The 26,792-nt window shown below is 47.4% G+C and overlaps 1 protein-coding gene across 16 annotated transcripts in view; it reads right to left on the reverse strand.

Annotated features, from left to right (window-relative positions):
• Positions 1 to 14,441: 14,441 nt before the first annotated feature.
• ZNF385A (zinc finger protein 385A) overlaps positions 14,442 to 26,792 on the reverse strand; it is a 190,292-nt gene continuing 177,941 nt past the window's right edge. For all 16 annotated transcript variants that reach the window (XM_083728990.1, XM_083728986.1, XM_083728989.1 and 13 more), the window contains 3 exons: positions 20,156 to 20,334; positions 19,034 to 19,129; positions 14,442 to 16,798 (listed from right to left, as the gene is read on the reverse strand). In XM_083728990.1, the coding sequence (XP_083585116.1) occupies positions 16,568 to 16,798; positions 19,034 to 19,129; positions 20,156 to 20,334 (506 nt within the window). In that variant the 3' untranslated portion in view covers positions 14,442 to 16,567. The remainder of the gene's footprint in view (positions 16,799 to 19,033; positions 19,130 to 20,155; positions 20,335 to 26,792) is intronic.

Consider the following 26,792-nt stretch of genomic DNA (forward strand, 5'->3'; position numbering starts at 1 on the left):
TCTATAATTCAGATCTGGATGTGCCTCTAGATCAGGGGTCAGCAACCAAAATAAACCCCCAGGTCACTCTAAAGCAGGGGTCAGCAAACTTTTTCAGCAGGCGGCTGGTCCACTGTCCCTTAGACCTTGTGGGGGGCTGGGCTTTGTTTTTTTTGGGGGGTGGGAATGAACGAATTCCTATGCCCCACAAATAACCCAGAGATGCATTTTAAATAAAAGCACACATTCTGCTCATGTAAAAACACCAGACAGGCCCCACAAATAACCCAGAGATGCATTTTAAATAAAAGGGCACATTCTACTCATGTAAAAACATGCTGATTCACGGACCGTCCACGAGCCGGGCCTTAGATTGCCTCCCCCTGCTCTAGACGGTCTGTATTTTGTTGGAGGGATTCAAGTGCATGCTGTCACTTTAGGGCTCTTAACACCCTAGCGAAACAAATCCACTTAAAGCAAAAAGCAAAAACACCCCTCTGCGGTTTGGAAAGCGAAGAGGTAAATGCACTGAGAAGTGTGGAGGAATGAATGACTAATGGGAAGACTTAAGCATCCCACAAGCAATTAAGAAAGAATGTTCTTTGTTGTATAACCAACCAGCAAACAAATCAAAAGGAATGCTCAATAAAGACCAGACATGGGCCACATTTGCACCATCCATTTGCTGTTGTTTAGTCGTTTCCAACTATTCTTGACCCCATGGACCAGAGCACACCAGGCACTCCTGTCTTCCACTTCCTCCCGCAGTTTGGTCAAACTCATGCTGGTAGCCTCAAGAACACTGTCCATCCATCTCGTCCTCTGTCGTCCCCTTCTCCTTGTGCCCTCCATCTTTCCCAACATCAGGGTCTTTTCCAGGGAGTCTTCTCTTCTCATGAGGTGGCCAAAGTATTGGAGCCTCAGCTTCAGGCTCTGTCCTTCCAGTGAGCACTCAGGGCTGATTTCCTTCAGAATGGAACCATCTATTTAAAGAACTATTATACCACTTGAACAGTCATGGCTGGGATTTGATAAGAGACCACCTCTATTCCCTTCCCAGAGTTTTCTGCGAAGAGGGACTGATTTTAACTCCCAGAATCCTTAAACTACAGTTCCCAGGAATCTTTGTGGAAAGCCATGAAAATTAAAAGTGCCATAACTGTGCTTTAAATGCAAATGGCACCCAGGTCTAAATTTACGGAAGCGGTTCAGGATGAATGCTCAATAAACAGGTCATCTAGAAGAATCCTTAATCTTTACTTCATTATTGCTTTGCTGCAGAAAGAGTTGCAGGTGATATTAATGCTTGTTTTGATTATGATGATGGAGCTATAGATAGTAGAACAGCTGTATGGGATGCGTTTAAATCTGTCATTACTAGTGAGTGGTTCTTTCTGCCACAAAAGCAGGGAGAGGCAGGACATAGATTTATTGTTAGGGCATTTAGGAAAGAAATTGTATTATCTGGACAGTACTTGACAGCTCTTTTGTGCTTGGAAGAAATCGGATTGAATGGATGCTCTTAAAACTGAAAAAAAAATAATATGGTGGCATTTCTTAGACGAAAACATTTTGAAAAATGAACTAAAGCAGGCAAATTGGGAGTGTCGACTAACTGGAAAGCTCAAGTTGAGAAACTCTCTGGCAAGCTAGTAATTTTAACAAGAATTTTAAAAAGACAGTTGTATAAAACAGAACGTTATCCAGTAGCTTAGATGACTTCTTTTTTTTAGATAAGTTGCAAATCCCTCAAGTTTCACTTGAAGGCAGGGAAAATTTAAATAAACCATTCCCCTTCCAGGAGGTATTATATCAGATTTGTAGGGACGCAGGTGGCGCTGTGGGTTAAAGCCTCAGCGCCTAGGACTTGCCGATCGAAAGGTCGGCGGTTCGAATCCCTGCGGCGGGGTGCGCTCCCGCTGCTCGGTCCCAGCGCCTGCCAACCTAGCAGTTCCAAAGCACCTCCGGGTGCAAGTAGATAAATAGGGACCGCTTTCTAGCGGGAAGGTAAACGGCGTTTCCGTGTGCGGCTCTGGCTCGCCAGAGCAGCGATGTCACGCTGGCCACGTGACCCGGAAGTGTCTCCGGACAGCGCTGGCCCCAGGCCTCTTGAGTGAGATGGGCGCACAACCCCAGAGTCTGTCAAGACTGGCCCGTACGGGCAGGGGTACCTTTACCTTTACCTTTAAGTATCTTTTAAAAAGAGAATGGCTCCCTGTATTGATATTTTTATGTTCCAAAATCTGTAATAGGGCAATAACTTTATTAAGCCAACCATAGTATCACAAAGTAGTTTGCAAACTTTCAGCTTTGGCCAAACTCTTCCTCTCTATGTAAGCAGAGCAATGGGATTTGGTGGGAGGGGGATTTTTTTGACTGATGTTGAAACTGGAGTCTGCATCCGCTGAAAGTTTTAAGATGGAATTGTAAGAGACTTCAGAACACAGACCAGAATGGAAAAATCCAGGCAGCAATATTTCTTTAAGAAAAGATTTTATTCAATTTGGTTTTGTCAGACAAAAGCAAAAGGGGTGCATTCAGGAAAAAATGAGAGAATGCCCCCCGTCAGTCAGATGCAGACAACTTTTATGCTCTAAGGCAAAGCAACAGTTCAGCCCCCCTTTCCACCTCCCAGACATCCCCCTTTATGCATATTCATTGAAGCTCAACCAATGAAAGAATTGATGGTGGCCTTTTGGTTCCAGGCTGCATTATCCACTAGGTGGCACTGATGGCTTAAAATCTATCTGACCTAAATGCTGTTTCCAGTAAATGCTCCTTGACCCCCACCTCTTTCTGTGGTTTTAACAGTTGCTAGGCTTAAGTCTGCTTTTAGAACTTTGTGGTGGGCTAGACATCCTGGGCAAACAGACAGTTTCTCAGAAAGAGCTCAACTACTAGCAAAATCCCCTGACCGCATCCTCTTGCAAACTCGCTGTGTTGCAAAAATATTGTCTTTGCAAGCAGGGGCAAGCAGGGGAGAGAGAAATGTCTTTTGGCTTTTAGTTTGCTCTCTAAGATGGCTTTCAGCTTATAAAATGGCTCCAGCCTGGCTCTCCAAAGTGGACCTCTGGTCTCCACTCCTTCAGAATGGGCAGTGGGCATAACTGCCATTCAAACGAGTCTGTTTAGATGCTATGCATATATCAGCTACCTTTATTGTTTGTGTGATTTTATATTACATCTTTGTGTGCAAATACTGGCTCCCATCTTGATTTTTTGAAACATATTGACAAGAGAGCTGAATGTATTGGTGGTGGACTCTGCTTAATTGAAAGTTTTTAAGCAGAGGTTGGATGGGTCTGTCAGGGGTGTTTTTAGTTGTGATTCCTGCATTACAATGTTGACCACTGATGGTGCTATCTAAAATAAAAAGAACATAACAATAATGAATTGCCTCTTCTGTTCGGATCACTGTAATTTTGGAATTTTAGTTTTTATTCACGTTTTGTTAGGGAGGAATAGACCCTGAACCCCATTGGATAGGATCACATGTAGGATTTAAAACTTCGATCAGGAAGAAATCTAAAAGGCAACCTTGCGTTTCTCCACATTCTGTGATACTATGAAACTGCACAGATTTATTTGCTTGGACTATGTATGTCACAAGAGTAAATGGGATGCCTTTTCGGTTAGAACAAACATGAGCCACAACTCACAAGCAATTCCTTTAGATCAGCCTCCCCCAACTTGGTGCCCTCCAGATGTTGTTGGACTCCAACTCCCATCATCACTGACTGTCAGAAATGCTGGCTGGGACTGATTGGAATCGTAGTCCAATGGAAATCTGGAGGGTGCCAGTTTGGGAAGGTTGTTTTAGAGGTGTTAATGCAAGTGCAAAGCTTTTTAAAGGCAAAAGTTAATACTGTTGGTGTCATTGAAAGACTGGGAAAAACAGAAATAAGCTGAGTATGGGTATCACCCCATTAGGATTAGCCATGTGGGATTCCACATTTAATTTAGAAGACACAGTAGGGTGGTTTTCTCAGTGGGAAAAATCATAATTTTTCTAAATTTAAAGACTCGCTGGAACATAACAGCTTCATTACCCACGAGGAGGTTAATTTGAAATCACAGTAGTGGATGCCGCCCTCGGATTGTACTTTCAAGTATGGCATTTGCTCTTATAGGGATTAATGGCTGACAATGAGTTGAAGTTTAACTCAATGTGAAGAAATGTTGGGGGAAATTGATAGCAGGGAGGAAAAAGAGGCTATCACATTTCTGTGAGATAATATCAGATCTAGAAATCACGAGAGACTCACAGACATATTTGGACCAGAGACATGAGAATGGATATTTTATGTAAAATTTGGGGGGAAATGCATATCATTCAGTTTTCATCTTTTAAGTGAAGTGCAACATAGAATTGTATATTGCTAATGCCCAACACTTGCAAGGTTAAGCAATATTGTGTAAACACTTGCTTTTAAATGTTAGAAATGTGACACATTGAATAAGCAGAATATAATAATGTGCGGCAGAGCTGTCTGTATGTTTAAGATACATTGCCCCATGATTGGTGTGTATGTGTGGTACAATTGATTGATTTATTGAAACAGCAAGAATAAGATTGAAATGGGCTAGCTTTAATTTTGGATGATCTTGGTCATTGGAGGGGCAGCTGAATCTTTGCTGCAAAGCATTCTGGTTGCTGCATAAATTTTATTAGTTTGTCACTGGAAAGCTGCACCGCTGGCAACAAGAATGACATTACTAATTGCAGTGCAATAGACATTACTCCCAGGTAAGCATATATAGGATTGCAGCTTGAATGCCCTGGATATAGCAGAAATGTATGAATGGGCAAAGAACCCTTTTCTGCCCTACTATGGACCACATTTCCTCATGGGCAATGTGCTGGGACCCACTTTCCTGTGGCAAAATTGGGTGGTGCAATGGATGTGGCACTTTGTATAGGAGGCTACATTGCAGCCATACACAAGTCAGAAGTTGCTACTTGCCCATCTCTCCATCCTCCAACCAGGCAAGCAAGAGATATCATCACAATGGAAGGATCCTTTCCTGGCATGCAAAGGCATTCCAGAAGGGTAGGGAGCATGGCCAGTGAGAGCATAAAAAGGTAAAGGGTAAAGGGACCCCTGACCATTAGGTCCAGTCGTGGCCGACTCTGGGGTTGCGGTGCTCATCTCGCTTTACTGGCCAAGGGAGGCGGCGTACAGCTTCTGGGTCATGTGGCCAGCATGACTAAGCCGCTTCTGGCGAACCAGAGCAGTGCATGGAAATGCCGTTTACCTTCCTGCTGGAGCGGTACCTATTTATCTACTTGCACATTGACGTGCTTTCAAACTGCTAGGTTGGCAGGAGCTGGGACCGAGCAACGGGAGCTCACCCTGTCTCGGGGATTTGAACTGCCGACCTCTGATCGGCAAGTCCTAGGCTCTGTGGTTTAACCCACAGCACCACCCGCATCCCTAGTGAGAGCATACCACCCAACATTTCTCCAATGAAAATAGGGACTTAAGTATGGCTCTCTGCTAATGATAGCACCTTTCAGCCTGTGTAGGAAGAAATGCCTACCTACCTCTTACTAACCAATGACTAGTTTAGTAATAATTGGAAAAAGCATCTCTCAGACTTGGTGGTTGCAAAGTTGAGGGTGGGCAAATCTGTCAATTTCCATTTAATTCTGTTGCTTGTTTTCCCAGTCTTAAATTTATATCCTCACATATTTTTACTATTACTATTTTTAAGTGCAAGCATTTTAATGCAAAAGTCTCTGTATATAGTGGTACCTCGGGTTACATACGCTTCAGGTTACAGACTCCACTAACCCAGAAATAGTACCTCGGGTTAAGAACTTTGCTTCAGGATGAGAACAGAAATCGTGCTCTGGCGGCGCGGTGGCAGCAGGAGGCCCCATTAGCTAAAGTGGTGCTTCAGGTTAAGAACAGTTTCAGGTTAAGAACGGACCTCTGGAACGAATTAAGTACGTAACCAGGGGTACCACTGTACACACATTTTCTTATGCAATTATGTGCAAGTGGGGGATGCCTGAAGTATGCATTTAAACACACATTTTATCTAGTATGTGCACTTTTGTAGCCATTACTTGCTTGGATAGTTTTATTGCAAAATTTGGAAAAGTGAGAATTTCAAAGGAAGATTGTGTTTTGTTCACATACTGTCTCAGGAAGTGCAAATTGGATAGGTTTGCTTTTAATTCAAACTGAACTGATTATTTCCCCTTCCCCATCCCTATTGACAATGCTAATCAGAAAGCTCCAGGGCCGGCTATTTGTCCACTCAAAACTTATCCACTCCCTGAATTACTCTGCCATTTCCTTTGTCCCACTCTGCAGGGGGGAGAGAAGCATTTTTTCTAAGAAAAAATCCACCAGCAGCAAACAAGGTAACACTGCCTCCCCTTTGACTGTGTTTAATTAAAATACACAGCTTTCCATGTCACGTATAATTTGGACCAAAGTCCATCCACCCTCTCAGCCACAGGTTTGCCTGGGACAACTTTAAATACTATCAGTTGAAAACAAAAGTGGCCTTTCATTATGTGCAGTGCTTTGAACATCAGTCCAGTGCTCAGATCTAAGCATATGTGATTGAACACCTGTCAGGGAAGTCATTTAGCAAAGCCGCTCTTTGTGATGTGCTAGCAAAACACCTGCAGGTGGGATGTCTACCTCATCATCCTGCTTCTCTTTCTTCACCCATCATCATGACAAGTATGGTGAAGGGGTATGTATCTTTCAAATACCCCCCGATGGACACAGATGGGGATATATACCCTTGTGGAGTCACCATTTGGTCAGACCTTGTTACCAAGTGTGTGTGTGTGTGAATGTGTGAGTGACCTCTTCACCACAAAGATGTGCGTGACCTCTTCACCACAAAGGTATTCCCAAAGTGCAATGCTTACATCTCCCATTGGATGGAACCCAAATAATTCACTTGTATTGGCAGGGGAAACATCTGTGGCCCTTTGGAGGTTGCTGTGTTCAGTTCAGTACTGGTTGCTAAAAACTAATTCCTAAACTCAGAGGCACCCCATTATGAAGACTACAATTCCCATAATCCCTGAATATTGGCCGTGTTGGCTGGGGCTGGTGACATCTGGAAGGCCAAAGGTTTTCCCATCCCTGACATCTATGGTGTAAAGTAAAATGGCACACTTGCGGACGTCATTGCAATGGCAGCTAAGTTCCTGTCTTGTTGCTTCTGGTTGTCTAGTCAGTAAGACATAAGCAAGCCCTGGTTTGCACATCTCTCCTGCACCTGGTCCTGATGCAAACGGTCCAAAATGCAACTCACACAGGCCTCTTTTTCCGCATATAAATATTTATGGAAACACCCTGCCAGTTAGAGCATCTGCATGGACACTGTTGAAAAGCATACAGATGTGGCTGAATATTTCCTGCATGGAAGTTAGGTCAGCATAAGAAGCTTTATCTGTTTCTGTGTGTGTAAAATACTCTTCGAGAAGACAAAATATAGGCGGCATTGCATGATGCTAAAACAATGCAGAAATACCCTTCCTTCCCTGGGAAAGAGAGCTGTTTGTTTAACAGTCCCAAGAGAGAAAATACAGGAGATGGTGGTGGCGCTGTGGGTTAAACCATAGAGCCTAGGACTTGCCAATCAGAAGGTCGGCAGTTCGAATCCCCGCGACAGGGTTGCTCCCGTTGCTCGGTCCCTGCTCCTGCCAACCTAGCAGTTCTAAAGCACGTCAAAGTGCAAGTAAATAAATAGGTACCACTCGGGCGGGAAGGTAAATGGTGTTTCCGTGCGCTGCTCTGGTTCGCCAGAAGCGGCTTAGTCATGCTGGCCACATGACCCGGAAGCTGTACGCCGGCTCCCTCAGCCAATAAAGCGAGATGAGCGCCACAACCCCAGAGATGGTCACGACTGGACCTAATGGTCAGGGGTCCCTTTACCTTTTCCTCCATCCCACTGCCCACCAGCTATCCAGAGCATGTGAAGAGGAGGTTTGCATGTTTGGACTGTTTGGCATGTTCAGGGAGGGGAGAGTTGAGCTGTATTTCTTTGTGGCCCCAAGTGCTCTGTTGGCGGAGTTGTGGAGGTCTGCAGTAGTAAGCAGGAAGGCTAGGTTAGAGGCAACAACCCAGAAGATCAGTTAGAATCCATGCGTCACACATCTCATTGTGTGGCAGCAGCCAGACACAAGTAGAGTTAAATTAGATGTCTGGCCCAGCATTTAAGCACAGGAACCAGTGCAACAAGCTTCTCAAGTTTTAAAAGCATTTTTGGCCTGTGCTCTCAGGTTGCCGTCAAAACCTGTGGCCCTCCAGATGTTGTTGAAGTCCAGCAGCTGTCATCAGGCCCAGCCAACGTTGCCAATGATCAGGGTTGATGGGAGCCGTCATCCAACAGGGTTTTGTGCTGCTGTTCCTTTCTCTACGAAGGTATGCCCACAAGCCAGGAGGTGGAACCTGCGGACCATGTCCTCCTGTAGGTTTTATGCTGGAATTCACCAGCAGATAATTGCTCAACCAGTGTGGTGTGTTAGTCAGAGTGCTGGATGAGGATGTGGGATACCAGGGTTTGAATCCCTACTTTGGGCCTATCCTACCTCACAGGGTTGCTGTGAGGATGCAATGGCGAAGAGGAGTAGTGTGTCTGCCACCTTCAGATCTTTGGAGAAAGGTGGAATATACATGTAGTTCCCTCTCTCTCTCGTTCTCTTTCTATGTGTGTGTATAAAATATTTGCTGGGAAATAAAATCCAGTGCACATTATTGATAATGGCCAAATTCCTATCAATGGCAGTGATAATATGGAGGAAATTAGCAACCTGAAAGGATTATGTCCAGGGTGTAATCTTGAATTGCAGTTACTATGTATTTTCGTATTTTGTTACGTATTTATAATATTGGTATCCTCTATGGGACAACATTTGTAGGGTCCCGGGCCCCCATCCATGCTGTAGGCAGTGCTTTGTGGTGATGGGGGATGGCCTAGGTTCAGGCAGACAAATCAGTACTACTAATAATGCAACCTGTCTTAGAAAGAAGTTGTGCCTTTAGTCAGGTGTGAGGTTCAAACTCAAGAAGGAGACTCCCTACCCCACCCTCTGGAGGTCTGAGGCAACACATACATCACCTCAAATTGTGATTCCACAAGATGAACAATTAATTTTTGAATATATTGGCATTGTTTTCTGTTAAATATTGAGACCCCAAAGATGATAATTATTAGGTGGGCTGTGCCTAACTTTTAAAGTACAGTGGTAGCTTGGGTTAAGTACTTAATTTGTTCCAGAGGTCCGTTCTTAACCTGAAACTGTGCTTAACCTGAAGCACCACTTTAGCTAATGGGGCCTCCTGCTGCTGCCGTGCCGCTGGAGCACGATTTCTGTTCTCATCCTGAAGCAAAGTTCTTAACCTGAGGTACTATTTCTGGGTTAGCGGAGTACCCGAGGTACCACTGTAATGAGATGAGTTGGACCTCTTTCCTTTCCTTCCTGAATTCCACCTGTTTTTAATTCTGGGGAAGAAGCAAGGTCACCATTCCTAATGAGGGAATGGCATGCTGTACACGGGAGCCAGTATTGTATAATGAATGTAATGCCTTTTTCATTGCAAAGAGGCAGTGCTAACGGATCTATCTCAAAGAGATCAAAAGCACCTGAAAAGTATAGACTTGGTTGGCATTCAACACACAGCCACAGTTTGTTTTACAAACTGCAAGTTGTCACACAAGCGGTTAAGCAAACCATGGCTCGTTTCTCCACTGGTTTTATTTCCCAGCTGCTCTTGCCTCGTGCCTTTGTGGTCTGGTGAGCATCTGGGGCAGTGTAATGAAACAAACCACGGCTAAGGAAGAGTGCTGGGTTTTCATGTAATGCCAAACCAAGTTTCATAAGCCAGCAATGAACCATGGGTTTGTACCATGGGTTGTTAACAAACCATAGTTAAGCTGCTGGGCAGAGTTCGCACATAACACTAAGCCGAGGTTTAATAAACCACAGTTCAGCAGTATGTGCAAAGCAGGATGCAGTGGATCTCCAAGCAGCGACAACTGCTCCTGCTCATTTAGTACCCGGTCCTATCATTTGTCCCACCACCATCATCACCTGGAGTCCTGTTTGGCACAAACAGGTGAAAGTGTGGACAGAGAAAATGAACGGGTTGCTGTCTCTCTCATTGAGGAAGATTTAAGGCCCACACCCAAGGGAAAAGATGGCAACACTCCTACAAGGAATGCTACCCATGCCCTCAGGTACCTTACTGATGGGGAATCAAATGTTGCTGAACTCCAATACCCCTAATCTCCTAGTGGATGGAGCTGCCCCAGGCAGAGACAAAAGGATTGCTGACCCAAATTAAGCACTGAGCTGGGATTTGGATCCAGGTCTCCCTTTGGTGAAAGAGTTGTGTCCTGCATTTGTTTTTTAACTTTGGGCAATCTGCTTGGCTGGGATTTACCTGCTCTCACCTGCTGCTGATGCTGTATAAGCCTTGCAGCTCTCCGTGCTTGCTATAGGTCAGATTCAGACAACCCATGAAACCGGAACACAGGCTCATCCATAGAAACCACCCAGATTTATCCTGGGATGCTTGGGTAGCACTTCCACTGCAAGGTTGCATACCTTCAGATATTCTTCCAGGCCCCAGCCAGTTCTCTCAGTTGGCCAGAAGTCATTCTAGATATCTAGCATCTAGCATCTTTTCTCCTGCCAAACTCAGCAGTATTCACACACCGATGGCAAGGCAAGCAGTTTGCTTGGAATTAAGACATGATGCAATCCAGGAGTTGCCAACGTGGCACCCTTGAGGTCTCCCCCTGGTGTCCATGAAGCCTTTGAGGCTCCCAATAAACACACACACACACACACACACACACACACACACACACACACACAGCCCCCCTTGGTCATGGTGAGACTTGTTACCTTCTTCTCACTTGACAAGTACAGAAAGCTGGAGGAGGACGTTGGACACTCTTTCCTACTTCCTCCTTTTACCTCTATGTGCTTTTCAAAGCTCAGATTAATTCTACTGGATCCTAGTGTGTGTTTGCGCATTTTCCCTCCGTGGAGGCTGATCCACAGGAGGGGGTAGAAAACAGATCATAGCACACATTCAAAAATCTGTATATGCCCACAGACCTCCAAAGGTTACTGACCTTGATGTAATAATATGGGATGTGTTTTTGTTTTGTTACACCAGCCCTGTGATCTTCGGATGAAGGGTGGTATAGAGATTTAATAAATAATAAGAATAGTAAGAATTAATTCTGTGTCTGTATTTATACACACAGGGCTTCTTCGGCTACAGCTGCCATATCCCAGCCTGAAGAGTCTTTCCGCCTTTCATAAAAACCTAAGTACTGCCTTGACAGATGAGCCCAAAGGTATGGTAATTTAGTCATAATAACTAATGTTTAATTAACCAACCAATGTTGTATGAATTTGCGTAATCCCTTTTACAAGCTATCTAGGCCAGGATTGGGCAGATGGTAGCCTGGGATCTACTGGTAGAAGATCTCTGGTTGATTTGCCGTAGATGAGCAAGGATTTCTGACACCCGCCGTTTAACAATAGCAACTGTAAGACAACCTTTTCACCGAAATTAGGCTATAGAAATGACACAAGCTAACCAGGACTGGATTTTTGTGTGGAAGGGCTTTTGTGTTCAGTTCAGTACTGGGTGCTGAAAACTATTTCCTAGGCTGAAAACTATTTCCTATTTCCGTTAATTGAATACTAGTTGCATGTCTTTGCACCCGATTGGAGTTCTAGAAGAAAACACACACAAGTAGGTCTGGCAAGACAGAAACCTCTGATTTAAGCTTGTGCTGTCACATCTTGTGATAGTGAGTTCCACACATTGATTACACACTACATGAACCTTTAAAGAGCTTAAAGGCAGCAGCAGCAGCAATACCTTCTACACAATTGCTCTAATGGTCCTTTTGCCCATCCTCCTCTTCTGCCTGCTGCCTGTGAGCTGTGGAAGTGAATGCCTGAAATGTTCCATTGGCACAGGGTGGATATAGACAACCAATAGCCAAGCAATAACTTAACACCATGGGGGTCAAACCACTTGCTGTCAGATGTCTGTAATCATCCAGTCTCAGAGATTTTTTTTTAACTGCACATCAAACGTTCCTTTTGTATAGTGTATATACAGTATACACAATATACTGTGTCTATACACTATATTTGATGTTTGCAGTACATAGACCGAACAGACACCTGTATATACAGACATCTGTATATCTCCACATTCATGGTTCTTAAGGGCTGTCACACCTTAAGAGCCATGTCATTTTGAATTGAAAGGGTGTTGAGTCAAGTGATTGAGAAGATGCTGCAAGCCCAGCAAGAGCCCTGATCAATGGGACGAGGATTGTGTGGGATGAAGGTGCTGTGGTGCAGAGAACAAATGTGTTCTTCTGCCCCCTGCTGTCGTGAGCCAGCACTGCTCACCACATGTCTAAGGAAGCGAAAGATTGCCAGCAAGGAAGGTTTTGTCTGTTTGTTAGGCGCTGAGAGGGTCAAAGGCACCTTCTCTTCCTAAGCCCCTGGGAAGCATGAGAAGGTTCCTGGGGAAATGCTTGTGGTACTTCTGCTGTGCATGACGCTGTTGAGATTCCTGCATTGCAGGGGGCTGAACTAGATGATCACAGGGTCCCTTCAAACTCTAGAATTCTATGATTCTATAATGTGAATTCTGTGCTATAGGCAGCCCCACTCTCAGACCCATGGGCCAGCCCCAGGCTGAAGTCACATGAACTGATAAAATGGAAACTTGGACCCAGCACAATCCGTAATCTACCCTCTCTTGCTTGCGCTTTCTCTGCACTGCTTGAGCAAGCAAGGAAAAAAGAGGATTAAAAACCAGGGGAGGCAGCAATCTGCATGATCTCTCTCTCTCGGGAGAGGGCTAGGTCTAAAATAGACATGCACACAAAACCCAGAGCCAATCGGAGTTGTTTGTGGGGCTGCCCTCAAGATATTTCAGTGATTGAGGCAGGAAATCTGAATAACATATTTAAACTGTTCGCCCCGAGGCAGTGGGAAAATCTCCAGCGCAAGCCACACTTAAATGAACTGAAAATGCTCGGGAGCATCATGTGCTCACACAGCTCTTCAGTTTGGTGGCGCTTGGAGAACATCCCAATGAACCATGACCTGCAGGTCACATCTGCTTGACTCCCACTCTCCTTAATAGCACTCAAAATATGCTGCCCGAAGCAATGGCCTCATTTTGCCTCAGGGTAGAGCCACCTCTGGGTCACATTGGTGTTCAAGCGTAGGCTGAGACAGTGTAGGCAGTCAAGATCTCCTCCTCTGAGGGACACATCACATGCTACAGTCTCAATGGATGCACATTACAGACTTGCAACGTGCATCGGTTGGAAACCGCAATGTTTCAAGTGTGCATAACACTTTTTACCTATGCCATGGAAACATTCTCAGGAGTAAACAGCTGCAGCATGGAGATGCATCGTATACCCGTGAATCAGGCACCCCCAAACTCGGCCCTCCAGATGTTTTGGGACTACAACTCCCACCACCCCTAGCTAACAGGACCAGTGGTCAGGGATGCTGGGAATTGTAGTCCCAGAACAGCTGGAGGGCCGCTTTGGGGGTGCCTGCCGTTAACGTATATCGTCATGTATGAAACTGGTCTGAGCAGAACTCTTGTTTTTAGAGTTGAGTGGTGGTAGTCAAAATTTGGGGTGGTAATCAACTAAGTTTTAGTCAGAGCAGACCCAGTGAAATTAACGGAACTAGTCATGTTCATTAATTCCAGTGGGTCTGCTCTGTGTGAAACTTAGTTGAATCCATGAACTCGTTTTAGGGCAAGGGTAATCAGAACAATATTGAAGTTTCTTTTCCAGTGGTAACTGCAACTAAAGCTGTACAAGAAGGCAGATTAAAGTTGCTTGCAACTCAGCAGCTAATAGGTGATGCGCAGCCATGGGCATAGCCAGGATTTTTGTTAGTAGGGGAAGGACCTCAAATTTGTACTGATTGGGGGCTGCCCCCCTGCCTCCCCCTTGGCTATGCCCATGGATGCAGCTCCCTTATCAAGATCTTCACAAATCCAACCAGTAGGGGGTGGAAGTGGGAATTTGCTTCCCCTGAAATCCCCATCCCGTATCCCAAGGCTCTGGGATTTTGTACAGTGACATTTTCATGACCAGATCCAGGGGATGGGTTCTCTAGCTAAGTGTCCCTGAGGTCAGTGGAGCAGGAACAAACAGGATGCACTGGTCTGCTGACCTGGAGAAAACAGAAAGCCACTTTCCCCGTGTTTATACCAGTCCTATCCAATGCAGTGGTTTCATAATGCCTGCCAATCGCAAGTTCCATGCCTTCCCTCCCTTCAGCATCTGACGTGGGCTCTGGGATCAGGGCACACGCTTGCCCACAGAGCCTAGGGGTTGATCCCAGTCTGAAGCCGCCATGTTGAGCCCTGGAGTCCCCGACAGAGGCGAAGAATGCAGGCGAAAACGAGCCTTATCACTTTTATTGTTGTCAAGGGGCAGAGGGATCATAGGTGCTATATGGGATGAAGCAGAAAGGCATTGGTGTCAGCAAGAAAGGTGGGGCGGGGGGGGGGAGACAGGGCAAGGAGAAAGTCTAGCATGGACAGACAGATGGCAGATGGAAAGACAGACACTCTGGGGTGAACAGGACACCTGGGATGGGCAGAGGGAGGGGGACAGATTGCCCTGTGGGCTTTGAGGGACTGAGGTAACGCGGGACAGGACTGGCGTGATTCATGCCAGCTAGGGGGAAGGTGGGTCCCATTCCCCCCACATACACCAGTGTCTCTATTGCTCTGAACGTCAGTCACAGTTTTGAAAGGGGCAAGGTAGAGGAGTGTGGCTAATGGCCATGGCATGGAAGACCTTCCTCCCTGGTCTACGGGGTCATATTCCGGGCCTTGCATTGTTGTTCTGCTTGGGACAGATGGGAAACTGCAGACCATGGTGCATGCATGCGTGTGTGTGTGTGAGAGCGTACCTCCGTTGTTCCATTAATCAACACACACAAATGTACACACACACACGCAAAATCCACGGATAGGCGCCAACTAGGATGCGTGCCAGGGAATTTAACAAGCATCTGGAATTTTATGTGCTCCGGGTGGGGTTGGGCTTTAGGAGAAGGGGGCCTGGAGAGGAGGAGGCTGTTTAATCTCCAGGAAACTAATGACCTGGCCTCCTGGTTAATGTCCCACCCACTCAAGAAAGGGGTGGAGGGATGGGGACCCAACTCTGTCGAAAAAAAGCAGAGGGGGAAGGAGACACAGAGAGATGTTGTGCTACCATGGCAACAGCTCAAATAACCCAAAGGGAAGGTCTACAGGCAGAACGAGATGCAAGGAACTCCTTTAGAGAGGAGATCCCTGCTCTTCTTTACTTAGGAGCCAAGAGTCGAGGCTGACAACCCAGACCCAGTCAGATGAGTCAAAGCCCTTGCTCCTACTCAGTGAGATAGCAGTGTGAGTCCCAGTTTTTCATCACCACACACCCACACACCCACACACCCACACACCCATCACATGGTTTCCATGTTAGGTGATGGGATCGCACTCACTTTCTCAATTCAGAGTTCTTCCTGATTCCTCCAGATTTAACGAAACGTAACTTTAAAAGAAGAAAAGCAGCCCAGCCCAGATTCCCTTGATTTTCCTTACCTAGGGAGGGTGGGTGGTGTAGAGGAGGGAACGGTTGTCTGACTCAGGTGTGTGGATGTCACTTCTGAACAGAAAACGATGCTGAGTTTGTTTATGTCTGTCTGCCTCTTAGAGGAATGGGGGTGAGGGCAATGGGAGCACAGTAATTGCTCTGCCAGTCTCTTGTCGAGGTGCAGCAGTGGTGGGGCCACGGGGGGCCCCCATTGCATGGAAGCGCAGTGAGGGTGGGGCCAGCACAGGGGAGCATGGGGGAATCGGGGGGGGGGATATGTACATGGAGGTGCCGGCCAGCATTATTGCAGTAGGGGCTCTGTCTTCCGGAGGCCCTGTCTTCTGTTCCGTGCACACACACAAACACACACACACACAAACCCCTTTCAGTGCAAGTGGACAATGGCTTGTATGAGTGGGGGAGGCAAGGGCCCCCCCTTAGCTCTGGGATGGAAGGAGATTGCTTGCTGATCAGTCCCTGAGGTACCAGAACTGCCTCCCCTTTCGATGCTCCACAGAGTCCTGGGGAGGCACTATCACTCCCCAACCTTTTGTGTACCTCGGGAGATGTGACTGACACACACACACATAGATGCACACGAACACACCTTGGCCCAGCCTGTGGGAGACCCTGGCTCTTGTGCAGATTTGGCCAGGGACCCCAGATGGGGTTGAGAGCAGGTGCGTGTGTGTGTGTGTGTGTGTGTTTGTGTGAGGGCGGGATTGTCCCTTTTTCTCTTCTCAGAAAAATATTTCCATCTCTAGTTACAAAGAAAAAAAGAAGAAAAGAAACAAAAAAGAAAGGAAAGAAAAAATCGCTCCCGTTGGATGGGGCCAGGCGCCATGTGACGTTGCCGAGACCTGTTGCTAGTTGCCGGAGTGGGCGGTTCCAGTGGTGCCAAGAGTCCCGGGATTGTGGCAGGCAGGTGGGTGGATGGGCGGCATCAGTATGGCGAGAAGAGGATGGGTCCGTGTGCAGTTCGGATGGGCCCCGGAGCCGGGCGCAGGAGCGGGTGCGTCAGAGGCGGGCCCTGCAACAGCGGGGGCGTCGGGGCTGGTCGCAGCGTCAGGGGAGAGGAAGCGGCGGCTGCCATGGCTGCTGCCACAGCCAGCGGATTGGGCAGCAATCCGGCCGCCAGCGACTTGGGAAGCTCCTTCGGGAAGGCCAGGGAGCCCTGTGGAAACAAAACGAGAGAGGCAGGCGTCAGAGGCAACGTAGGAGATTTATTGGTCCATCTAGCTCAGTAGTGTCTGTCGGGCAGCAGCTTTTGCACAGTCCCAGGAGTGGACATTCCCAGTTGCCATGGACTGGATACAGAGGGGTGGTGGCAGGCACCAGCTGGGAAACCCCGAAGGGAAGAAGGCTCAGAGCTAGGGGATTGGTGGTGGGACAACAGTGCCTGGTCAGAGGGAGGAAACAGTGTCAAAAGCTGAAGAGGTAATAGGGTTTTTAGGGAGAAGGAAGAGGTGGTGGCAGAGAGCAGTCCAGAATCAGTGGCAGAAGCGGAGGCAAGGAGCAGAACTGAGGCAGGCTGCTGAAGACGCAGGGGCTGGGCTGGGCAATGTCAGGTTTCCGACATTGTGATCTGGCACCGCGATGTTGAAATGGAGGAAGGAACAAGGTGCGTTGGCTCCAGCCCTGCGAGGTATCAGGGTGAAACTGCCACCACTCTCACCGAGGGAGCCGTGGTGTTTTCACCCTGGTTCCTCACCAGGGCTTCCTTGTGCTGCTCAGCTAGGGGGAGGGCATGAAGGCACCTGTCCCCCCAGCTGAGTCCCAATGTCCTTCTGGTTCAAGTATGAGGCATGGGGGCTCGCTCAGCTGGGGGGTTGGATCAGTTTAACAGAGCTCCCACCCCACCTCTGGCTTGCGCAAGCCAGAGGCGGGGTAGGGCTTCTTTAAACCTCTCCGCTGAGGAGTGAGCCCATGCCTTAGCAGAGCTGTTTACAGCTGAGGAAAGAATAAGCTGCATTGGCCCAACAATGCAGCTTGCTCCTCCCTCTGTGTTAGGAGGGGCAGTGTGTGATATATACTGCTGGGTGAAGCCACCATTTTGTGGGCAATACATCGCCCAGGCCTACCAGGGAGTCTCCCCCTCCTGCTGCGACAAATGTTTCTCTTCCCTGGTCTCCCTGAATCAGGAAAAGTAGAAACAGGTGCACTGGCAGAGTCACAGACAACTTGGGAACGACTAGGGAGAGGAGGGCACTTAGGTAGCTTCCACCTGGTAGAGAACTTCAGTCCTCACTGGGGCAAGATCTACTGGGAGTTGTTGTTGTGCTCATTAGGCCTGGCACTATTGAGCAGCCTTGTTTCTCCTAATAAAGAGTTAACTTCACATTGTGTGATTTATTGCTGGACACCCAACGTTATATTGAGATGCCAGGGACTGAACCTGGAACCTTCCACATGCATAGCAGATGCTCTAGCCCTTCCCCAACCAGAAAAGAAAGCACCCAACATTGGGAGGGGGGCCCTGTTACGCATGTGTGATGTCACACGACTGTCACAGATCTCCCAAGTGTCTGTGCGGTGTCTTCCGTTGCTGCGTGGCCTAGGATGACCTCCAGCCAAGCCATGCGGCATCTCCCAAAGCAGTGCAAGACAGCAGACAAATGGAGGGGGGCAAGGAAGGAGTCGGCCTCCCCGATATTGGGGGAGGGGCTTGACCCCACCCCAGCGAACATGGGGAGTGCGGGCTGAAGATGCCTCAGCCCTGTAGAGTTGGTGCCTATTTTTATGAATAAAAAACCACCCTGGAACAAAAAGCTACCTTCAGACGTTTTGTTTTGCTCAGTTTATCTCATCTGGTGAGATTTAGGGGTATGTATGTACAGGGTGAGCAGAGACATCACCCTGCCGAAAAAGGTCCATATAGTTAAAGCCATGGTTTTCCCAGTAGTGATGTGTAGAAGGCTGATCGCTGAAGAATTGATGCTTTTGAATTATGGTGCTGGAGGAGACTCTTGAGAGTCCCATGGACTGCAAGAAGATCAAACCTATCCATTCTGAGGGAAATCAGCCCTGAGTGCTCACTGGAAGGACAGATCCTGAAGCTGAGGCTCCAATACTTTGGCCACCTCAGGAGAAGAGAAGACTCCCTGGAAAAGACCCTGATGTTGGGAAAGATGGAGGGTACAAGGGGAAGACAGAGGACGAGATGGTTGGACAGTGTTCTCGAAGCTATCAGAATGAGTTTGACCAAACTGCGGGAGGCAGTGGAAGACAGGAGTGCCTGGCGGGCTCTGGTCCATGGGGTCACGAAGAGTCAGACATGACTAAACAACTAAACAACAACAACAATGTGCAGGGTGGCAGCTTTCAAAGTCTGTCCAATACTGCTCTGAATGGAGTTACCCCAACCCACTCCAAACAGCCCCTGCCCACCCTGGCCAATGCCGCCACTCACCTGCAGCTCTGCCATGCCTCGCTGCTTCTTGTGCCGACTCAACAAGGGGTTGGGCTTCCCAGCTACTCCATCCCGGTGCCGTCGACTGGAAATGTGCTACAAAGAGGAAGAACCAGACATAATGCTTAGGAGCAACCAAGGAATCTTCACTTCCTGACTTGGTTTCCCTCAACATCTCCTTCCCTTCCCCAATCCATCAACAAGCATGCCCAGAATTCAGTAAGTGAAGTTCTGACATGCTCACTGGAACTGCTAATTTATGTTTCCTTGTGCACATACCTAGGGGAGAGTCAATGGGGAGTGGGGTGTGGGAGTGCTCAGGCATTATTTGTACACAGACAGCAAATAATGGGCTATGCCATGGGCAGCGCCAATGTTTTCCCCACTCCAAATTAACAGAGCACAATCCACCAGAGAGAGCCCCACTGAATGATAATAATAATAAAATTTTATTTATATCCCGCCCTCCCCAGCCGAAGCTGGGCTCAGAGCGGCTAACAACAATAAAAGTAACACAGTTTACATAAAATCACAATGAATTAATTGAAATGCATTCTAAAATCAATTCATTCTAAAACCAATTCAAAATCCAATTAATGGCAACCATTGGGCTAGAGTTCTGCGAAGATTACCGAAGGAGAGAGGGGGTCAGACTGTGCCTTGGCCAAAGGCCTGGTGGAACAGCTCTGTCTTGCAGGCCCTGCGGAAAGATGTCAAGTCCCGCAGGGCCCTAGTCTCTTGTGACAGAGCGTTCCACCAGATCGGGGCCACGGCCAAAAAAGCCCTGGCTCTGGTTGAGGCCAGCCTAACCTCCCTGTGGCACGGGATCAACCAGAGCCAGGGCTTTTTTGGCTGTGCTTAAATTTATGCAATAGGAAGTCCTGATAGGGAGCTCAAGGTACCCTGGAAGCTGTGCTCTTTCAACACAAAAGTCTCTAATCCTGGACTGGCTGCCATTACTAAGAGAAGAGGAAAATGTACTCTGTGTATGCTCAGAGGCAAATAGCTCTTTCATAGCTGAGCATTATAAAATAAAATAACTTTGATTATACTGTGTCCCTTACACTCTTTCTAGCAGCACCAAGGCCTCCCACCTGTTGTGGTATTAAAATGCCTCCCCACCTGTTTGAGCTGGATCTCCGAGTTGACTTTGACATTGCAGATTTCACAGTGGAAGGTTCTCTCCTGAGCACTGGGGTCTTGGCTGCCTGGCTCCCCTCCAGCGGTGGGGCTCAGGCGTGGATATGCCTTGATAGGCCCCAACCCACTGCGTGCTTCCAGGATAGTCTTGTGCTTTGTACCTAGGAAGAGAACAAGAAGCAATTCTGTAAGTATAACGGCTCAAAGCACCCTCTTGAGATACTTCTATTCATCAGAACTCTTCTTTATAGCACTCCAGGCTGGATGCTTGCTTCACAGCAAGTGCTATGCACAGAATGGATCATTAATCTTAACCAGCCTTCCATAATATAGGGGTTTAAGTGAAAACCTTAGTTATTTTAAATGTAATTATAGGAATTATAGTCCTACAATTAAAGGAATTTAACCTATGGTTTGTTGTGCATCCCATGGTTCCCCGTGGGAAGATCAGAGGGGACATGGACCAGGGTCTTTTCTGCAGTGGCACCTTCTTTACAGAAAAACCACCAGGCTCCCTCGTAGCTCCTTCCGCAAGCAAAGGAATGTGTTTTTATTTCTTTCAAATAGATGGTTAGCCAAAGGGGCATGATATGTCATCATCTTATTTAACATCTGCTGCCTGTTTTTATGTCACAAGTAAAGTACAATTGGCAACTTCACTGACAAGAGCAAAAAACAGACCTCTCAAACATTGACCTAACACCTCCCTCCACAGAACCTCCATTTGTTCTCAGAACATCCCTCCGGGATTAGAAATCTTCTCACAGCAAGCTTAACTCCCCCTGCCCTGTCTCCCTACTGGGTTCTTTTACAATTGCCACCTCAGATTTAGGTTATAACCTCATGGAAGGGGGCATGGTAATAACCAAGTTCTCACTAAGGTGGATAAACTGGGTTGCACTACTTCTGTGATGGCCAAACTTGGCCCTCCAGCTGTTTTGAGGCTACAGTTCCCATCATCCCTGACCACTGGTCCTGTTAGCTAGGGATGATGGGAGTTGTAGTCCCAAAACAGCTGGAGGGCCAGGTTTGGCCATCACTGCACTACTACATGCTTCAGGCAGAGAACAGTGGAATCCCCTTATGCACAACATTCCCAGAACATGGAAAACAAGCATGTTAAGGATGAAGATAAGTTAACATTCTCCCCAACATCTGGCTTTCTCTGATGAGGGCTCAGGTCCCCCACTCATGACCTATAGAATAAGAAAATGGCCATGGAGGGGGAGGGCAGAGGCAAGAAAGCCAGGGTCTGCTTTCAAACCTGGCACTGTATGGATATAAGTCCTACGGCAGGCATCAAGGTCACTTTCAAATAGCTATACATTAATTTTATGCCAATCGCACAGGGTTTTGAGGGGAAACCCAGGAAGCCCATAGGTTAAAAACTGTCATGTGTGTGCAGCTGACACGAAACACAACTAATCTACTGATGCATGACATCAGGAGCCTCTGGGCAGGCCTATCGGATCAAATCAAGACACTGAGGTAACAAACTTGACAGCCAGCAGACGTCAAGAAACCTAAAAATGGACGGGCCTATAGCCAGAAATTTGGTGGCAGTGATGGGGCCTAGAGTTACACTGAGGGCCCTTTGTAACTCAGTGCAAAACAACATAAAACCTCATTTCAAGAGATGTAATGAGTTTATAGGCACTTATTTTCTTAGAAGTTACAATAAAACAAATGTAAAATATATATTCAGATTATATTCACAATTACCAGTGTCCATGTATTAAGTAGGCAAGACCCACTGGCAGGAGCAGGCTTCCATGTTGCTGAGCCCCTGGGTAGGGTATTACCTGGGCACTGTATCTTCCCTTACACCTTTTAAAGTCAGGGATGGTGAAACCTGTGGCCCTTCAGATGTTTTTGGACTCCAATCAGCCCCAGATAGCATGACTCAGTGGTGAAAGATGATGAGAGCAGTAGCGCAACAATATCTGGAGCGCCACCAGTTCCCTATCTCTGCTTTAAGTAAGAGGGCTAGATGTGGTCTTCAAAAAACAGACAGTGTCCTGGAATATCCTGGCCCATGGGCCAAGCACCCCTCTTGTGTGGGTTTAGCTCAGAAATGATTGGATTCATTCACCTGAGAAGCAATAACCTACTCTAACACAAGGTAATGAGGTGTCTGCACGTTGCATGTGACAAGAAGAGTTGCATTGCTACACACTAATCATGTTCCCAAAAAGCTGAATTTGTACAAATTAAACAAATACGCTTTTAATTGAAAATTTATTCTGCTCTACTGGTCAAGGAGCAAAGCAATAAGGAGGGCACTGAAACATTGCTCTCTCTCTCTGCTAGCAATCCTGCTGAAATCTGCTTCTGCAGCCACAAGGGCCAAACACTTGGGTTTTTGCCTGCTTTCTACATTGAGGCCCAATAGATGCTGAATTCTGCACCCGATATTAATTTGTGCATTTGTATAGTCTGGATGCAGGTGGCACTGTTGGTTAAACCACAGAGCCTAGGACTTGCCGATCAGAAGGTCGGCAGTTCGAATCCCCACGACGGGGTGAGCTCCTGTTGCTCAGTACCTGCTCCTGCCAACCTAGCAGTTCAAAAGGATGTCAAAGTGCAAGTAGATAAATAGGTTCCACTCTGGCGGGAAGGTAAACGGTGAGCGCCGCAACCCCAGAGTTGGCCATGACTGGACCTAATGGTCAGGGGTCCCCTTTATAGTATGTCTGCAGAGTTAGGGAATGCACAGACGCACACACCCCTACCTTGCAACTACCCAGCTGCCACTGTTCATGAAGAGGGGGCAGAGAAAAATTAAACCAGCCACATATACACAAAACATCCAAAAGTACCGTTCTCCCCATCCTACACCCCCCCCCCGAAATCATCAGGAGAAGAGGCAGCATTCTAAACTTCACATGAGCCCGCTTTATTAAGGCGAGGTTACCATAACGGTGGAACAGAAGGTCCCAAATTCAGTTCCCTACCTCTCAGGCCAGGGGTGGGGTGGGATGAGGAAGCGGCAAGGTCAGGAGAGCTCAAAGTTAGTGCCAGGGGCCCCACAGGTATGTGCACACCTGTGCCACTGCTGCCGCCAAACTGAAGCTCCCCACGCTTCAACCCATCCTGCCACTGCCTTGATTCTGCCGCTACCGCCACGGCATGTGCCGCCACTGCAAAACCACCAACACAGAGGTAGAGCCTGACTTGATACAAGGCAGCTTCCAATGTTCCTAAATCCAGCTGTTTCTGAAACGATGGGAAAAGTAATCCCCAACTGCAGCATATCAGTTAAGAGTATGAGCTATGAAGTCAGGAAAAGCCTGGTTCAAATCCCAGCTCAGGGAGCAAAAGAGGAGGCAAAGCCTCAAAGATGCGCTGAGAAATGAGTCTTGTTCAAATAATACACAGTCCTCGTGAGGCAATAAAATGCCAAATGTCTTTCAGCTGATGACAGCCTTCCTCAGGGGCTTAATATTAAGGCTCTCCACTCATGTGAAGGTTAGTATCAACCAAAACACGTTGGGCAGTTTATTGTTCCATAAGGATTATGGTTACTCAGTAAAAGATTTAATTTTGCAGTACTGTTCTGAGGCTTCCTTTCGTTTTTGGTGCTGCCCAAATCTTGCTTCAGCCACCAACTAACTCCTGAGGTGGCCTAAGTGAGACCTCCAGGTATAGGGCGGTATACAAATTTAATAAATAATAATAAAATCCACTCTTCTTCCACCTCAGTCCTATCACCTGTCCCTACATTGTGGGGGGAGAATTACAACACTTACTTATAGAGCTGGTGGGAGTTTTACTTTGGGCCAAACTACAGGTTGTATTAAAAGTGTTTTTCACCAGCATGCTGAGAACTGCCCACATCTTTTTCTTTTTTCCTAAATCAGCCATGGGTGGAGGGGTCCCTGATCCGGATTGGGATAGGTAAAAGGACTACCATCCTTTCTCTGTGCTGTTTTTTCCTGTCAACACCACCTCCTCTCCCACCGAAATACGATTTGCTCCCAAAGGTTTGCAGGACCTGCCCTATGGAACACCCTCCCACCAGATGTCAAAGAGAATGACAACTACCAGACTTTTTAGAAGACATATGAAGGCAGCCCTGTTTAGGGAAGCTTTTAATATTTCATGAATGACTATTTTAATGTTTTGTTGGAAGTCACCCAGAGTGGCTGGGAAAACCCAGCCAAATGGGTGGGGTATAAATAATATATTATTATTATTATTATTACAATGGTACCTCGGGTTAAGTACTTAATTCGTTCCGGAGGTCCGTACTTAACCTGAAACTGTTCTTAACCTGAAGCACCACTTTAGCTAATGGGGCCTTCTGCTGCTGCTGCGCCGCCGGAGCACGATTTCTGTTCTCATCCTGAAGCAAAGTTCTTAAACTGAAGCAATATTTCTGGGTTAGCGGAGTCTGTAACCTGAAGCGTATGTAACCTGAAGCGTATGTAACCCGAGGTACCACTGTATTAAAAAACAGCACGGGTGGGAACGGGGTAAGCTCCCTTCTCACCTGCTTCAAGGTCCTCATCCAAACTGGGGGGCTCCAGCAGTCCCCCTCCCCCCCCCCCCAGTCCTAAGCACGTTACTTTAAAAGGCTTTCACCACAATCTGTGGCTTGGACCTTAGATAATGCCTGTGAGGGTTTTGAATAATTGAAATGTGCTGTATAAAGTGCTAAGCATTATCATTAAAACAAAACATAACAGCCCCTTCATACTGTCACAGTTCTGCGGAACTGTCTATAACAGAGAGAGGCACTAGGGCTGAGCCTCCCAAACTTGGGCCTGTTTTTGGACTACAGCTCCCATCATCCCTGACCACTGGTCCTGCTAGCTAGGGATTATGGGAGTTGTAGTCCAAAGACAGCCGGAGACCCAAGTTTGGTTATCACTGGACTAGGGGATAAGCCTCAGAATACGATACCACAGACAGGGCGCCAACCAGGCCAGAGCCTTGTTCTTGCTGGCACAATGGTTAAGCCCAGCCCTGTTCTAACAAACCCTTCCTTCTTCTTTTTACCGGTTTTCAGCAAAGTATAAGGTTTTTCCAGGTAATGACTCAGTACCACAGAACACCCTACTATTCTATTTTTACCAAAATGGAAAGCAAAGCTCTTCTCTTTGCCTTGCCTTCCCCCCCTGCCAGGGCTGGCTAGAGCAGAGTAAGCCTACAGGCAGCAAATGCTGGCTGCCAGCAAAGGGTGGGAAATGATCCATTGCTTCTTTTATTATATATTTCTATGCAAGGAGGAGGAGGACAGAGAAGGGGGGAGAAGCACCATTCGGATTTCCTTCCTCAGGCGCTAACATGTCTTGGGTCACCCTGCCTTGGCTTTGCTGCTGAGGCATCGCAGTTCTGACCCGCGGGATCCTTCCAAAGTCTCCAGTTTACTTTGAAGCTGCCCAGCGGCCTCTCGGCTACAGCACTGTGGCTCATGACTAGATGCTAATGCATGTGGAAGGGAGATACAGGCCGAGGTGAGGCATGCAAAGGGACGAGAAAGGATACAGCTTGCTGAAAGGCACAGCCTCGCTCAAGAGCGGCGGCTGCGCTGCTCTCGTCTCCTGATTCTCCAGACCTGGAAAGTTGGTTGGGAGAAGGGAGCAGGGGTTTCCACAGGAAACTTAAGCTCCTGTGCCTGTGAGCTCATTTTTGTGGGGAATGCCTGACGGGCTGCCAACAGGAGCTCTGCAGCCGCACCCAAGGCTCCAGCTATTGTTTCCATGGTGACAAAGCCAAAGCTGCAAAGCACTATGGGGAAAGGAGACAAAATTGCTGAGTTTGGGGCAGGGGAAAGAGAGGAGGAAGGAGTAGCAGGAAGGTTGCCACTTTTTTTCCTGGCGGGGCTCCTGTGTCTTTATCAGCTGCTGAAAGTTGGGCTAGGAGGAGAAATGGAGCAATTTTTACTGGCATAGTAGGGCAATGGCTATAAAGCTCAAGCAGGGTGTAGAAGAGGTGCATGAGACTACTTAAGATCAGCAAAGACTAGTACAGGGATGGAAGACTCCTTATGTTCCAGAATTGCCATAACCCCTAATCATTGGCCATGCCCGCTAGAGGTGATGGGAGTTGGAGTTCAACAGTGTCTGGAGGGGCTAAGGTTAGTAAAGGTAAAGGGACCCCTGACCATTAGGTCCAGTCGTGGCCGACTCTGGGGTTGTGGCGCTCATCTTGCTTTATTGGCCAAGGGAGCTGGCGTACAGCTTCCGGGTCATGTGGCCAGCATGACTAAGCTGCTTCTGGTGAACCAGAGCAGCGCACGGAAACGCCGTTTACCTTCCCGCCCGAGCGGTACCTATTTATCTACTTGCAATTTGATGTGCTTTCAAACTGCTAGGTTGACAGGAGCAGGGACCAAGCAATGGGAGCTCACGCCGCCGCGGGGATTCGAACCGCCAACCTTCTGATCGGCAAGTCCTAGGCTCTGTGGTTTAACCCACAGCGCCACCCTAAGGTTACCCCCCCTTTACTTGGGCAGTGGCAGAACAGGTGTTGCCTTCTTGTTCTATTCCGATCCGGGGCTCATCCACACAAGGTTAATGTGGAATTGCAGCTGTGTTTGCATATCGTCTTCATTCAAGTGGCAGTATGCACGTTCTCCCTGCTAAATTCTTATCTTATGGATGTAGAGATAATC

This window comes from Podarcis gaigeae (genome assembly GCF_964106915.1).
Source record: "Podarcis gaigeae genome assembly, chromosome: 2".
NCBI lineage: Eukaryota > Metazoa > Chordata > Lepidosauria > Squamata > Lacertidae > Podarcis > Podarcis gaigeae.